Consider the following 15,311-nt stretch of genomic DNA (forward strand, 5'->3'; position numbering starts at 1 on the left):
AAATCTTTAAAGTACAGATATCACATTATTCAAATCGTAATTGCTTTTAGACTATAGATTTTTTAATGAGGAAAGAACGCATTAAAGTGGTTCAAGAAAATAAAATGGAGTGCATACAAGAATAGATATATTTTAATGTTTAACATATCAGACACAACCTTTCTTCAAAAACATGTAACGTCCATATGTTAATTTTCTTTTGGAGCTGGAGAAATAGTTTCCAAGAACACAGTTTTCACAGTTGAACACGGAGCAGTCGCAGTGGCTTAGTCAGGCAGCTTATATTGCAGACTCACTATCAAATATCTTATTTTTTAAGGTCTGTAGGTTGTGTTGGATAAAGTTCTCGGTGCCCTGAACTTCCGAGAACCTGTAGTCACTTCTTCTAACAGACCAGTTTTTCATTTTTATTGAATTCTGAATTGTGTCTGAAGTGAAGTAGTAAACAATGGGGTCAAAGCAACAGTTGGACACAGCAATGCAGAGAGTGATTGGATACATTGTCCTCACTGCAGTCACCACAGAGCAGTTAACAAATGTCTGGGTTCTCATGAGAGAGTATAAAATAAGATTGATGTTATAGGGCACAAAACAGAAACAGAATATGACCAAGTGCACAAAAATCATTTTTAAAACTTTAGTTTTGTTCATTTTGCTTCTACTTAATGTAACAGGCTTATTTAAAGTTCTTAGCACCATACTAGAACAAGTTACGTTCAGAATTAGGGGGATAAAAAACCCCACTATTTCAATGAAAATCACAATCCTGGAGAGATAGGTTTTCCATGTGGCTGCTGGAAAGTTCTCAAAGCAGGCTTCTGAGGTATTGTTACCCTGAGAGTGGGTCGACGGAAAGAAAACTGCGGGCGCACTTCCTCCCATCACGGTGAACCACACAGCAATGCAAACAATCTTTGCATTTCGTTTAGTTCTTAAAGTCTTCGACTTAAATGGGTAGACAATTGCCAGGAATCGATCTACACTGATACAGGTTAAGAACAGAATGCTTCCATACATATTGGTGTAAAACAGCATTACTGAAATCTTACAGAGAAGATCTCCAAAAGGCCAATTCCGTGTTGCAAAGTAAAAAATCCGAAATGGCAAAGTAAAGACGAAAAGTAAATCTGACATTGCCAGGTTAATCATGTATGTTGTAGTTTCATTTCGCACTTTGAGGGCACAGATGAAAATGTATATCGCAACACAATTGGATATCAGCCCAAGCACAAACACCATGCTGAACATGCACCCGTATAAAGTGTACTTAAAGGAGTCATCATAAGGGCAGTGGGAGCCGTTGGAGCTTACCATGGTCAGGCAGCACAGCTCACAGGAGTCCTTTTGTCCGCAGCAGGCGCCTTTGGTTTTCAGATGTGCTGTTGGTATTCAGACTCGGTCTCAGCAACAGCCAATTTATTTGCAAATTATTTGTTTCTTTCTGTGTTCTTACAAATATTTTCTTCTCTGAAATCTTCAAAGGAAACATGAAATGTGTTGCTTGAAAGTTTCTAGTAGCTTCTTCAGGAAAATAGTCTCATTTTCTGGTCTCCAGAAAGTTTATGAATCCAGAATTTAGTTAACTGACAGAAAATGCAGTCAAGGAAGCCAACCCATAGAGCTGCAAATGTAAGGAAAGGCTGCGTTTCAAGTTGGACACAGCCAGTCCTCATGTAAACTTGTACTTCAGCCGCCAAGGTGAATATTCCGAAATTAAAATGTTTTTATGTCGAACGTGGAGGCTGAAGTTACCAATCTTACTTCAGAGTCTTAAACACTCCCAGTCCGTCGTCTCCTCTGGCACTTCTTTCTTCTTCTTTTCTTCGTGTTTATTTGTATTTCTACATTGATTCCAGATGGCGGCGATAGGCAGAGTCTTTTAAGGGTTCCCAGATAAATTCCGAAGCATGTTAGCTCTTGCTGAACGGAGGCTTTCGGAGGTTGCCAGCTGTATTGTGAGATGGGCTGTCTCTGAAGCGAGCAAGAAAGGCTTCCTAGATTTGTAATATGACATCACAGGAAGAAGAGGCTGGGCTTGGACAAAGGAAGGCTTCAACCCAGTTGTTTGCAGTTCCTTTAATCTGATAATGTGTCTGCTGGGAATATACCTAGGAGGTTTCCAAACGGTCACTGGCTGTCCAGCTGAGCTGGGCATTAACTCTTTTTATGCCAGAATGCTTTCTGAGGATTCTGGCAACCTCTCTAAAATGGTTTGCTTTGTTTTAGTGATAACTTAGAGAAAAAAAGGAATATATTAGCTTAAGGCAGATTCTCTCTTACTGCTTTTGTATTTGGGATATTGCCTTCCTTAAAGAAATAAAATGCACATGGGTATGTGTTTATAAACCGAAATCCTTAGTGATATGAATAGATATTTTAAAGAACTGTTTAATGACTGAAGGAAGACCTTAAGAGTTTATATGTAAAAAGGGTTTGATTGAAAGGCTGGCAGTTCTGCTAATTGTGGCTTCTTGTTGTTGTTGTTGTTGTTTAATTACTCTTCAAGATTTAACTTAATTGGCATGGTTGTGAGTAGCTCTAATTCTGTATCTCCTTAGTTTTTCATAAATAACATTCTAACATTTCTCTTTTCTTTGAAACTAATATTCTAGAGCTATTTCCATTTTTTAATATACCAAAGAGTATATTAAGCATGTTTATTTTCCTGGGGGATTATAGCTAAGTGGTAAGAATCATATACCCCCCCCCCCCAAAAAAACTTCTGTTTTTGGTGCAATGTCAACTTTATTTGCACATGACTTAGTATAAGTGTCGTAGAAAAGTATAGTTTGTCAAAAGCCCCCCTCCCAAATTGATTGAAATAATTCACAGAGAATCAAAGTTCTACTACCTACCTAAATTTAGGTTCATGATTTTCTTTCTCATGTCCCTCATCTCTTCTTTTAGTTTCTTTTACATGGTGACTGTGTGTTGGGATATATTTCAGCTCTAACTTTCATCTCTAACTTTGGTTCTTTTGGGGTCAGTTAAGGAATTTAAGAGCAAGTTTCTCTCTATACTCCTTAGTTTAAATATTACAGTGTAGTCATGTTATACCTTTTTAATTAGAATTACTCTAATGGTCAACAACTTTTAATAGTGAATTGTAATCTGTTTTTATTGTTTTTATTAGGAATTCATCAGTGATCAAGTAATACAGTATTACTTTAAGCCAGTAAAGATTGAGGGTCTGGATTTCTTTGTATTGCTTGTGGTATAGAAAGCAGATACGTATGTGTTCATATTAGAAGATAGGAATTCTGAGTGCAGAAATGAGCAATTAATAACATTTTCTTCTCAATGGAGAAATTTTTTTCTGTTAATAGTTATTTTAGGAAAAATATAAAATCTAGGTGATTGACTTTCAAGTTTCCTTATTGCCATTTTTACATAATAAAACATATACAGCTATTTGCCCTTGTACTGCTTTCTCAGTTAAAGTATGAAAACATTAGTTCTACGCTGAAACATCCTCCTACATTATTTTTCTTGACTGTTATTCACTTAAATGTTCATTTGTAGTTTTTTCTTGTTTCAATTATTGATGCTTAAAATGGATATTTACTACCAACTACTAGTGTAGATTCTGTATGCCCGAATAAAAAATAGTGCTGTAGGCATTAAAATAATGACTGTATATATCTTTTTCTAAGTGGGAGAATATGAAAGTGCTGAAGAGCACCCAGCAGAGAAAGCAGGCACTTCCTGTCCTGTGCTGTCACTTCACTCCTGTGGGGAGTCTGGTTCCTTGGCTCTAAAAGAAAGGAAGCAGGCTCTACACGGTTCTCTTCCTGCTTCCTGTTGGTTCACATTCCTTGAATTCTTTGAATGTTTAAATTGCCACATAGGGCTTTCTCACTTTTTATCCTTATGTTTAAGAATTTATAATTTTGAACCTAGTCTGGACAAGAAATGTGTACCTCAGAAGAGAACAGAGGGCAGGACCAGCAGGGTGACATACTTGTAAGAGAAGTTCCTTATTATCCTCAGTACATCAGCAGGAGCTAATCTTACACAGAAAAGCAGACTCATTCCATCACTCCGAATCCCAGCCAGTTAAGTCGGTGAGACCCTGGTAGAACCACAGGAAGCCTGAAGCAGAGGTGGGGGAGGGGCTGAACCCAGAGATAGCAGTAAGGGCCAAGGCCTTTAAAGGGGTGGGTGACCCCTATGACCCCACCCTGAGGCTGAGAGAGAAAGGGAAAAAACCCAGTTTGGTGGTTCCTGTCTATAATCCCAGCATGCCACAGGCTAAGATGGGAAGATGAGGTGTTTGAAACTACCCTGGGCTACATAATGAGTTCAAGGAGCTATTCAGGTGATCACTCTGTCTCAGAAAACAAAGGAACATCTCCAAGCAGGTGAAGGCTAGAGCCAGTGTTCACAATAATCAATCCTGGTGTAGTCTCATGCTTTTCACATCTAAAAATACAGAAAAGTATTCTTTGAGGAATATTAGATAATCTAGTCCTGCCCTAAATTCCCGTAAGAACAGCACAGGGAATGCCTTAGGACATAGGGTTTAATTTGATAATGAAATCTTAGTAAATGGTTTTAGTTTTCTTTTTTGTTGTTTTGTTTTGTTTGGGTTTTGTTTGTTTGTTTTTAAAGATTTATATATTTATTATATATACAGTGTTCTGTCTGCATGTACTGACTGCACACCAGAAGAGGGCACTAGATCTCATTATAGATGGTTGTAAGCCATCATGTGGTTGCTGGGAATTGAACTCATGACCTTTGGAAGAGCAACCAGTGCTCTTAACCTCTAAGCCATCTCTCTAGCCCTGTTTTGTTTTGGGTTTTGTTTTGTTTTGTTTCTGAGACAGGATTTCTTTGTGTAGCCTTAGCTGTCCTGGACTCGATTTGTAGACCAGGCTGGCCTTGAACTCAGAGATCCACTGCCTCTGTCTTCCTTCCTAAATGCTAGGATTACAGTCATAATCCATAAAACAGGCACCTGGCTTGCAGTTTTCAAAGATATTTCAACTACTTTGGAAGAATTAAGAAGTCATGGAAAGACCAATTAAAATAGATTCTTAGTGACCTTGACCTGGTTTTTAATCTGTGCTACTAAAAATTTGACCTGGTATCAAGTAATTTAATTTTTCTGTCATAGTTGTAAAAAGGCAGTATTGAATTAGATCTCTAGAATCTTTCTCAGTCCTTAGCCTTCTATTTTAATTTTCAAAAAAATAAAATTGCAACTGAAGAAAGTTGAATTCAGAGTTATGATTTGCCTAGGACTGCATAGTGGATAAATGGTGAAGGATAACAAAGCTGGAACTAAAAAAGGCCCTCACTATAAGTATTCAGCCTACACATGTCTGTCAAATGACAAAATACATTTCTGTGTGTGCATAGTGGAAAGAAGTCTAATCTTGAGATATGAAGTTTTGGAGCCTAAACTTGGACTTTTACCTTGGAAAAAAATCTATCCTAACTGTGCCCTTCCTTACTTTATAGATGGCTTTCAAGACAGAATAGAGTGAAATAGATTTTGATTGTAAAACACAAAACAAGGGGACTGGAGAGATGGTTCAGAGGTTAAGAGCACTGGCTGCTCTTCCAGAGGTCCTGAATTCAGTTTCCAGCAACCACATGGTGGCTCACAACCATCTACAATTAGATCTGGTGCCCTCTTTTGATGCACAGGTGCAGTAAACAAACAAACACATACATAGATACATACATACATAACTGTTTTTTAAGTACAAAACAAATGAAAAAAAAACCCCTCATTTAGATGTAGTAAGGCATAGATAGTATCTTGATCTTTCAGATACAGGTTAAGTTGTGAGATGACATAAAGCAATGAGCTTTGTTTTATTACATTTTACTGAACAGATAAGAGTTCCTACGCTTAATGCATGCCGGAGGAGGAAATGGCCCTAAGTGATGCGATGTATATACTTTGTTAGTCTGATCATGGGTAACAGAAGCCAATCTTAAAGTAGATGGAAGCTTGCCTTGTGAGAAAGCCTTGTTGACTTATGTTAAGTCATTGAGTAGCTAACACTTTGGAGTAGTTACAATCTGTTGATGTTGTAGTAGAACCTTGTCCTGGAACCTGGGATAGTCCCATTACACAGTGCTGTTTCCTTTTCCCTCTATAACTCCATTGCCTCAGTCACTCAAGACCAGCTGAAGAAGCCAGGGTGAAAGCTAATGCTTTAGCCATGGTTGGTTACTGCCAGAGCTACAACTGCAATCCTTGGCGTAACTGAAGTTCCCCACTGTATCATAGCTTCTGATGTTTTTTCCATGATAGAATATTCCATGATAGAATATTGCAGATATATATCAAAACTTAGGTAAATATCAAGCAAAGAATACATAGAGAAACTCTATCTTCAAAAGCAAAACAACAGGCCGGGCTCTGTGGGGCACACCTGTAATCCCAGCATTCAGGGAAGCAGATACTGGTGGTTCTCTGTGAGTCTGAGGCCAGTCCAGGCTGATACACAGAGAAACCCTGTCTCGAAAACAAACAAACAAAAAACAAAAGAAAAAGAAACTGAAAAGTGTAAGAGAAAAACTCTGTTTAGAGCAACAACAACAAAATATTTTAGGGGTGAAGCTAATAGAAAACTGTGAAGTTAGGAAGATCAAAGCAAGAAACAGCATTCTGACTAAGAGGCCCTGGGTTCAATTGATAGTGCGCACCATCATCTGTAATTCCAGTTCCAGGGATCCAGTGTGAACTTCTGGGGTCTGGGGGCACTAAACACACAAACAGGCAAAGCACTCATACATAAAATAAAGTGAATACATTTAATAAAAAGAGAAAAAGACTCCTGGGGCTCGAGACATAGCCCATCAATTAAGCGTACTAACTGCTTTTCCAGAGGACCCAGTTCTGATTCTTCGCACCCACAGGGTAGCCTACAACCATCTGTAACTGCAGTTTCAGGAGTATAGTGTCCTCTTCTGGCCTCAGTGGGCTCCATGCGTACACATGGTGTGTAGACACACATGCAAACAAAACAACACCCATACGGAGAAAATAATGAAACATTAAAATAAAGACTTCACAAAAGTTGGGAAAAAGAGCACTACAACTTAAAAAATAGAAGTATGGTCCAATGTACAGCAGTGGTGGACCTCTTGTCCAGCCAGTTTGGCAGTCTGGACCACATCTTCACTGAAAGGCTGGAGACATGGCTGGGCATTTGCTGCTCTTCTAAAAGACGCTAGTTCAATTCCCAGCACCCATATCATGTGGCTCACAGTTACTTCTAACTCCAGCTCCAGAGTTCTGACTCCTTCTTCTGACCTCTGTGGGCACACACATTCGCATGGTGTAAATAAAAATAAAATTTACAAAAAAGAAAATAAAAATCGGCTACTAAAAGCTGTGTTATTTAAAGTATGAAGTTTTTACGGAAAAGATAGAGCTTTAGCCAAATAGTTTTGTTGCAACCTCTCCATGCAATGGAAAGAAAATAATGTGATCATATTATATTTTAATATGAAACATTCTTTTAAAATTATTTTTAAGATTATAAAAAAACTATAACAAATTACAACATAAAATGTAAAACAAAAAAACAGAGTGAGTCAAATTAAGCATGTCACTTTATCCTTAACTTAAAAGTAGTTTTTAGTATCCAAATTTAGTATTTTTATCTTTAAAAGTTTTTACTTTCAAAAATGAAAGTGGCTAAATATTACTTTTTTAGATAAATGACAGATGTTTTAAAGATCTAATTGTATGAACACAATTTCAGATATAATTTGACTTTAGGCATTTGGGCTCTTAATCCACTTAGACCTAGGCAAAGAGACTAGCTCATTACAGATAGGAGCACACAAAGGTCAAGTCACTGGTCATCTAAGCCACAGCAAAAGTTCCATGGTCACTTTTATTAGTTTGCCGCGAGAATTACTTTAATCAACAGATTCCAGTTCTCGGGAAATGTGAAGGTTTCCTATCAATACCAGATGTTGCCTGCACTGCCTCTGAAAGGCTAGAAACAAAGGAGCGGAAGGAGAACGGAAGGACGCGCTCTAAGAGCCCTGTCAGAGCCCGGCTTTTTGTTGTTGTTTTAGTTAAACAGAAGTGGGCCCTTTGACCTGACCAGTAAAGGTCGCTGAATGGTTGTCCTGAGCACGTACATATGAAAACAGGACATGTACTTAAAAATCTTTCCTGCTGGGGTGGGGGTGTTGCTCAGTGTCCAAGGCCCCTGGGGCTTTATCCCCAGCCCCACAAAATAACAAAACAAAACAAAAATGCCTTTCTTGCTTGTGTTATCTTAATCTATTCACTGATTTTGTTTAGTCAACATCAATATTGACTCTGTGCCAGTAGTGTGCCAGGTGCTTTTCCTGGTGATGGGAACACAGCAGTGAATAAATAAGAACACTGAGTCTATATTTTAGGGGGCGGAAGACAACAAGTAAACTGTGGACTTGGGTGAAACACTTTTACTGCTCCATAGAGAAAGCTCAAAAAACGCCTTGCTGACAAGGGGAAGCTGGAACAGATGTGAAATAAAGCAATGGCACATATACCTCCTAGGGAATTAACTTGAGCTGCTCTACCACTGAGAAAGGCTGTTCCAATTTTGTCATCTCCCATAAATTCATCCAGCGCTGTCCTTAAAGGTTTTCCCTGCAGTTGGAAATTTCTAGCATGATTTTTGTTTTGTTTTTGAGACTGTATTTCTCTATAGAAGACCAGACTAGCCTCTACCCGCTAAGTGACGGGTTTAAAGGTGGGTACACACACCACACTCCTGGCTGCAAATTTCTTTTTTTTTTTTTTTTCTTACCCCCACTCCCACCTTCCCCAAGACAGACTTTCTCTGTGCAGCTCTGGCTGTCCTGGAACTTACTCTGTGGACTAGGCTGGCCTTGAAGTCAGAGATTTGCCTTTCTGTGTGCTGGAATTAAAGGCCTATACCATCACCGCCCAGCAGAAATTTCTAAATAGTATTTCCACTTTAAAAAATTCAACCTATCTACTTCTGAGTTCTGTTTTGAATGACACCTCATAAATGAGAAAAGGTCCTTACATTGTTTATCAAACTAACTATTGATACTTCTAAGATACCTACTGCCTTTTATTTGAGAACTTGGTGTAGCACATGCTTTTAATTCTACCCCTCAGGAGGCAGAAGTGGGTGGCTCTCTGAATTTGAATCCAACCTGGTCTACATAGTGAATCCCAGGACAGCCAGGTTTATGTAGAAAGACCCTCTTTCTCCTGCCATTACCCCTCAACTCACCGCTTGTTAATGGTTACATTTCAAGTCAGATCTCTTTTTTTCTTTTTCTTGTTGGTGCTTTGGCTACAGCTTATTGCCATAAGACACTGAACTGTCTTCTGGGCTCAATTCCCTAACACCAGAGTCATCTATAGCATTTATTAACTGTATTCTGTCCTGTCTGTGCTTACATGAGCACTCAGGATCTTTTTTTAAAGCTTTTTTAAAATTTAATTTATTTTTATTTTATGTGTATTAGTGTTTTGTCTGTGTGAGGGTGACAGATCTTGTAGTTGCAGACAGTTGTGAGCTGCCACATGGATGCTGGGTATTGAACCCAGGTCCTCTGGAGAACACTTAACTGCTGATGCATTTCTCCAGCCCAACACTCAGGATCTTATATGAGTATCCTCCATGTTCTTTCTCCATGATACTGAGCAAAAAACCAGTGAACATAATAGCCTAATTTTATATTACTCTTCCAATTCTGTTTGCCTTTTAGAAACAATCCCTGGCCTTCCTGTATTCTGATGTGGCCAATGTCTGACCACATTGAGCTACCTGGGCCTGTGACTTTACCTTTCTCTGACCCCTCTGAATTGCTTAGCATGGCATATTTTCTTTTCCCTGAGAGTGAATTTTTAAAATTATCATTGTATATGCATGTGTATGATATATGTGTGTGAACACGGGCACATGTGCCTCAGTGCATGTGTGGAGTTAAGCCTTGCAGGTGAACACTTTTTTGTGTGTATGCTTTTTGGTTTTGAAGGCAAGGTCTTTCTACATAGTCTGGGCTACCCTAGAACTCTCTATGTAGACCAGGCTGATCACAAACTCAGAGAGATTCTCCTGACTCTACCTCCTGAGTGCTGTGTAATGCTTCTTTTAAATTGTATCTTACCATGAATTTCTCAAGTGATTTTTAACTACTATTCCTTCTAAACAATATGAGAAATTAATAAGTTAATTTCTATAGTGAAAATGCATGTTAATTAGTCTCAGTACCTATTATGGTTATATCCAGAACATTGCCTGTGGAATTTTTCACATGTAGACCTGCATAAAAAATTATGCTTATTTACGGGTTTTCTGTCTATGAATGCATATTTAGATAATTTTAGAAAGTAGGAAAGTATGCTTCGTTGTCTCAAAAGAGTTAAAAATTCATTCAGATTCATTATGAACTCAGTCAAATATTAAGGAGTCTGGGATCAGAAGCAGTGAAAGGTATGGGAAATGTACTATTTGAAGGAGAGTGCTGGATTCTATTCCCTTGCTTTGTAATATAGAAGAGGCTTTTTAGGGCCTAGTGGTTAATAACATGTATTGTTCTTAATAGAAGACCCAAGTTCAGTTCCCAGTACTCATATCAAACGGCGCACAGCTTCTTGTAACCCCCCTCTCCAGGGCATGCCTCTGACCCCAGGCACAGGGTACATGCATACATACACATAAGTAAATAATAATAATAATAATTTTTAAAAGAAAAGGCTCTTCAGGGAGCATCTCAAGGTACCCACTGAAAACAAATCTGACAAGAATTTCTGCCACTAAATGAGCCTTAAATAAGCACACCATGAAGAAGCATAGTGTGCTTAAATGAAACAATTTAATATTAGGAGTGAGTAACATTGTTGAATCTGATGATGACCTAATTTTTAAATGTTTAAAAGCGCGTGTGCGCTTGTGAGTGTGAGTGTGTGTGTGTGTGTGTGTGTAGAACATATTGGTATTAAGCTCTACCTTTGAATTCCACTGCTAGGTGAGTTTTGTTAACCTTTAATATCTATATCAAGTTTCTTTTGTGCATGTGCCTTTGCCAAAAGGAACCAAAGAATAGATGGGAGAAATACAAGATTTAAACCATCAATAATTATGTTAAATGCAAATAGTCTAAGAGCAATCCAATTAAAATCTTAACAAAATAGGGACTGGAGAGACTGCTAAGTGGTGAACACTTACTGCTCTTAACCCACATAGTAGCTCAGTCCTTGGCACCCACATGGTGGCTTGCATCCATCCGTAACTCCAGTTCCAGGGAATTGTATGTCTTTTTCTGACTTCTGTGGACACCTGGCACACACATGGTACCACATATTCATGCAGGAAAAAAATAATGTACATAAAATAAATCTAAGACAATCTTATGGTAGTAGATAAAAAGCAGGGACTACTTTATGAAGCCCATAGGAAGCCAGTTTTAAATACAGAGACACAAACATGCTAAAAGAGTGAACCAAGAGTATTGAAGCCTGAATGAAATTAAGGATTACTAAGGATGATTCTCACATCTGTAGAGAGATTGGAGATCATGTAACGGAATCAGAGCTGGTTAGTGGCGCAGGGAATGAGTGTTCTTAGTCATGTTTGGATGTGTCACAGTTGGGACGTTTGTGATAGAATCACATGGGATTCTTTAGTATCCAATTTGAAATATGAATCTGCAATCTGGAAGAGTACTTTAATCCTAAATGTATATTTGGAAATAATATAGATGTTAAAGCCACAACAGTAGCTCTAGCAGTATATGTGTTGGCAGAGTATCTAGAGGAACATCACTACTAAAGCACCAGAGACATACATGGAAAAGAACTAGCAGAAAGGCCAAGGCCAGAAGTTTTCTATTTTCTAATCTAGTTTCCTTTTGTGAGGCAAAACAATCGTAGAACTTGGCTTTAGGCAGTACAAAAACATTTCCTGTAATATAGATCCAATAATATTCCTTAAAACACACAGCAAACAATAGCAATTCCTGCCTTTGCCTCCCCATTGTTGGTTTTTCTGCCAGCACTGGGGCTTTACTTTTACTTGGGCAATCAAAGGGAACACTGTGTCGGAATAGTCCTCACATCCTTTAATCTCAGGAGGAGTCTGTGCTTGCTTTAGAAATGCATGCTAATTATGGAAGGTCATTTAGAATGCACTTAGAGATTCCCCTTTTCTGACAGTATTGTTTGTTTGATGGGATTCATACTAACCTTACTGACAGAAAGAATCTCGTTTCCTTCACAGGATTAGATACCAAAGCAACAGATGTGTAGAGAACAATTAGGATGACAGTTACTTTAGGCAGATAAGTAATGTCATGAAGCAGCTTGCCAGAGTCTGGAAAAAGCAGCTCCCTGAGTGCTGGGTGGCAACAGTGCTACAGAGAAAAATACAAGTGCTTCACTTTCAAAAGTTAAGCATGCCATTACATCTTTTCTTCATTGGTTATTTATTGAAGTATTAGTTATCTATTGGCAATTAAAACAGCAAATGGTTATTATCATATGAATTTCTGAAGGTCACCATAGCTATGTGGTTTTGGCTCCTATTTTCTCATGAGAGATCTTGAAGTTGTCAACCAGCTTCACAGTCAGCTTAAGGCTTTCCTGGAATTGGAGAATTGGATTACTCCCATGACTGTTGGCCAGAGCCTTTACTGCTTTGCCATGAGGGCCTCTCCATTGCTGCTCATTAAATGGAGCTTTTTCCTCCTATTCCAGAAGCAAGATATCTAAAGATGGAAACTGCCAGTCTCTGATAAGCTAACCTTAGAAGTCACATGCTGTGGCTTTACTGTATGCCGTTGTAAAAGTACTCTCATTCTCCTGAGTCTTGGAGGCTTACTAACCTAGGCCTTGTCCTGGAAGCTTGTACCTCTGTACAATCTAACCTAGGTGTAGATTGTTTTCGGCCTCTGAGACTTACTGCTGAATAAGTTCACCCTTTCTAGTTCTTTCTGAACTCTTGCTGGCTAGTTCAATTTAACTGTTCTGTCTTCTCTCCACTTCTAACTAAATTGCTCTGCTTGGCCTCAAACTAGCTCTAGCAATCTTGACTTCTCATTCTCTGGCTCATTCTATCTTTAGCTGTGTCTGACTTGTTCTCTCTTCAACCTGTGTCTGTAAAAGTCTCCTGGTGCTACTGCCTCCTCCCCTTCCCCCTCTCTCTGCACTGTTCTCTTAAATCACTTCTCTTTCCTGTGCTGTTCTCCTGACAGCTGGGAGTGTCCTATTCTGTCAAAATCTTTCTTTGGTTTGTCACTTTATCTTTTCCTCAATTGTTTGAGATTAAAGGTGTGTACTAAGGGTGTGTCTATATTCCAGCCAGAGGGATTAAAGGTGTGCTGGATTAAAATTCCTCTGCATGCCCTGGTCACACAGACTAATCCTGGCACAGTTTATGGGTGGGTAATCTCTAAATTACACAGCATGCATTGTTAGAAGTTATTGGATGATCCTGGAAGCGAGCTTTGAAGGGTGCATGCTTTGCTAGCCTTGCTAGAAGGCAAATTCTATCATCAGTTTTCTTATTTGTGCCTTAGGATATTTAATTTATTCTACAGTGTGGCTGTTACTTGCTAATGTTCTAAAAATATTGCTGAACATTCATATATCAGATCCTGGGATTTTATTTTGAAGATCCTTTCAAAGTCATATGTAGTTCTTGTTAGTCACCTCCTTAGATAAACTTAAGTAAGTTTCTTGTTTCTTGTTACTGTCATGCAATCTGTATTTTGTGGAGCTGATCATCTCTGCCTCCTGAGCACTGGGATTAAAGGCATGTGCCACCACGGCCTGGACATCACTTCTTTCTTAGGGTTTGTGCCAGGTGCCATTCTAAGCACTATATACCTGTCTTTTCTTTGTCATCACTTTGCTGTGGTTTGGACTTCATCAGAACGGGTCCTATGGCTCTCAGTGTGCTGACATAGCTGTCTTGAGACCTTTTACCTAGAAGTTTGTTACAGTAAGAGAACCTGGCCCCTCTTAGTGCTCTGCATTCTTGTCTCACCCTTTAATTACTCCTTCTTGTATCTGGCTCCCTCGGCCATGAGGTGATAGGCAGGGAGGGTTTAGTCAGTCAGGCTCCAGAACTTTGAGCTAAACAAATTTCTTTTCAAATTACTTAGCCTTAGTAATTTCATTTTAAAATGGAAAATTGACTTATTTTTCTTATTTTATTAGTGAACTGCATGAATTTTCTCTAGGGTTATAATTCCTCTTCTGTTTCTGAGCCCTCTCAACCTCACTTTTTAAAAGAACTTAAAACAACTTACTCTTTTTTTGGGATTCGCCTCGAGAATGATGTCTAAGATATTTTCCCTCACACACCCAATTTGAGTTAGCTGTTCCTCCTTTGGTTTTGTGTACCCTCTACATTTTAATATTATGGCACTTACTATGTGGTGTTGATTTTTTTATTTACCAATCTCTTTTCTTTATTAGACTATAAACTGTGACATAAAAACTAAAGCAAAACAAAAATCCAGGAACTCTAGAGTCAAATAGCTTCAGGCCAAACTCCGGGTCTATCACACATTGTCCCTAGCAGTTTACTCTTGGCTACTTTTCATCTTTTGGAAAAGAGCAGTAACGAGAAATAGTATCTTTTCTTAGAGTTTGATGTGGGAATAAACAATGTACGTAAAGTGATTGGTGCTTTACTATGGCGTTGGGGCAGAATTACTGATGGTTATTACATGCAACATTCTCTGACAAAATACCAAAGAAAATAACCTTAAAAGGACTGAGATTTATTTTTGATTCATGGTTCTAATGGTTGCATCTTCATTATTTTGAGTCTTGTCACTGGACAGAGTATCAAAGCCAGGAATGCACAGTACAGGAAGCTTCTATATCAATCTGAGCAGGAAGCAGAGGGAAGAAGGAGCCAGGATTGTAACAGCCCCTTCAAGATCGTACCTTCAGTGACCTTACTTCCTCCTACTAGGCCACACCTCCCAATAGTGCCACAGCTGGAGACTTAAGCTGTTGCTGTTAAGTTACCAGTATGGCGTAATAATGTTTATTATTCGGCCTATAATTATTATTACGGCAATATTTTCTAACCTGTTAGCAATCAATCAGGTCACAGACAACTGTTATATTTTAAAATAATCTTAGTTAACCTGGGGCAGGGCAGATAGTAATCCTCTAAACTACTTCCCATAGTGGGGCAGGTATCCCGTATGGGGCAGGGGATCCCTGCCCCAATCCCATGCCATCTGCTTCTAATAATTTCTATCAAGCTACTTTCCATCCATAATCCCAAATACTTGCTAATGTTTTCATCTGAGCCAAATCCTCCATCCATACCGGCCATCTGCTT

The 15,311-nt window shown here is 38.7% G+C and overlaps 2 protein-coding genes across 3 annotated transcripts in view; one reads left to right on the forward strand and one right to left on the reverse strand.

The window, feature by feature from the left end:
* Nucleotides 1-15,311, forward strand: part of RB1 (RB transcriptional corepressor 1) — a 133,701-nt gene that overhangs the window by 86,116 nt on the left and 32,274 nt on the right. The gene's annotated exons all lie outside the window — the stretch shown is intronic.
* On the reverse strand, nucleotides 115-2,068 carry LPAR6 (lysophosphatidic acid receptor 6). Its single transcript, XM_084767557.1, has one exon. It carries the CDS (start codon nucleotides 1,312-1,314, stop codon nucleotides 280-282), a length of 1,035 nt encoding a protein of 344 aa, XP_084623683.1. The 5' UTR covers nucleotides 1,315-2,068; the 3' UTR covers nucleotides 115-279.

Source organism: Acomys minous (assembly GCF_964271855.1).
Source record: "Acomys minous genome assembly, chromosome: 18".
In the NCBI taxonomy this organism is placed as follows: Eukaryota; Metazoa; Chordata; class Mammalia; order Rodentia; family Muridae; genus Acomys; species Acomys minous.

What these genes read in the sequence shown, in the direction of transcription:
- LPAR6 (XM_084767557.1), bottom strand. Translation starts at nt 1,314, where the DNA reads ATGGTAAGCTCCAACGGCTCCCACTGCCCTTATGATGACTCCTTTAAG.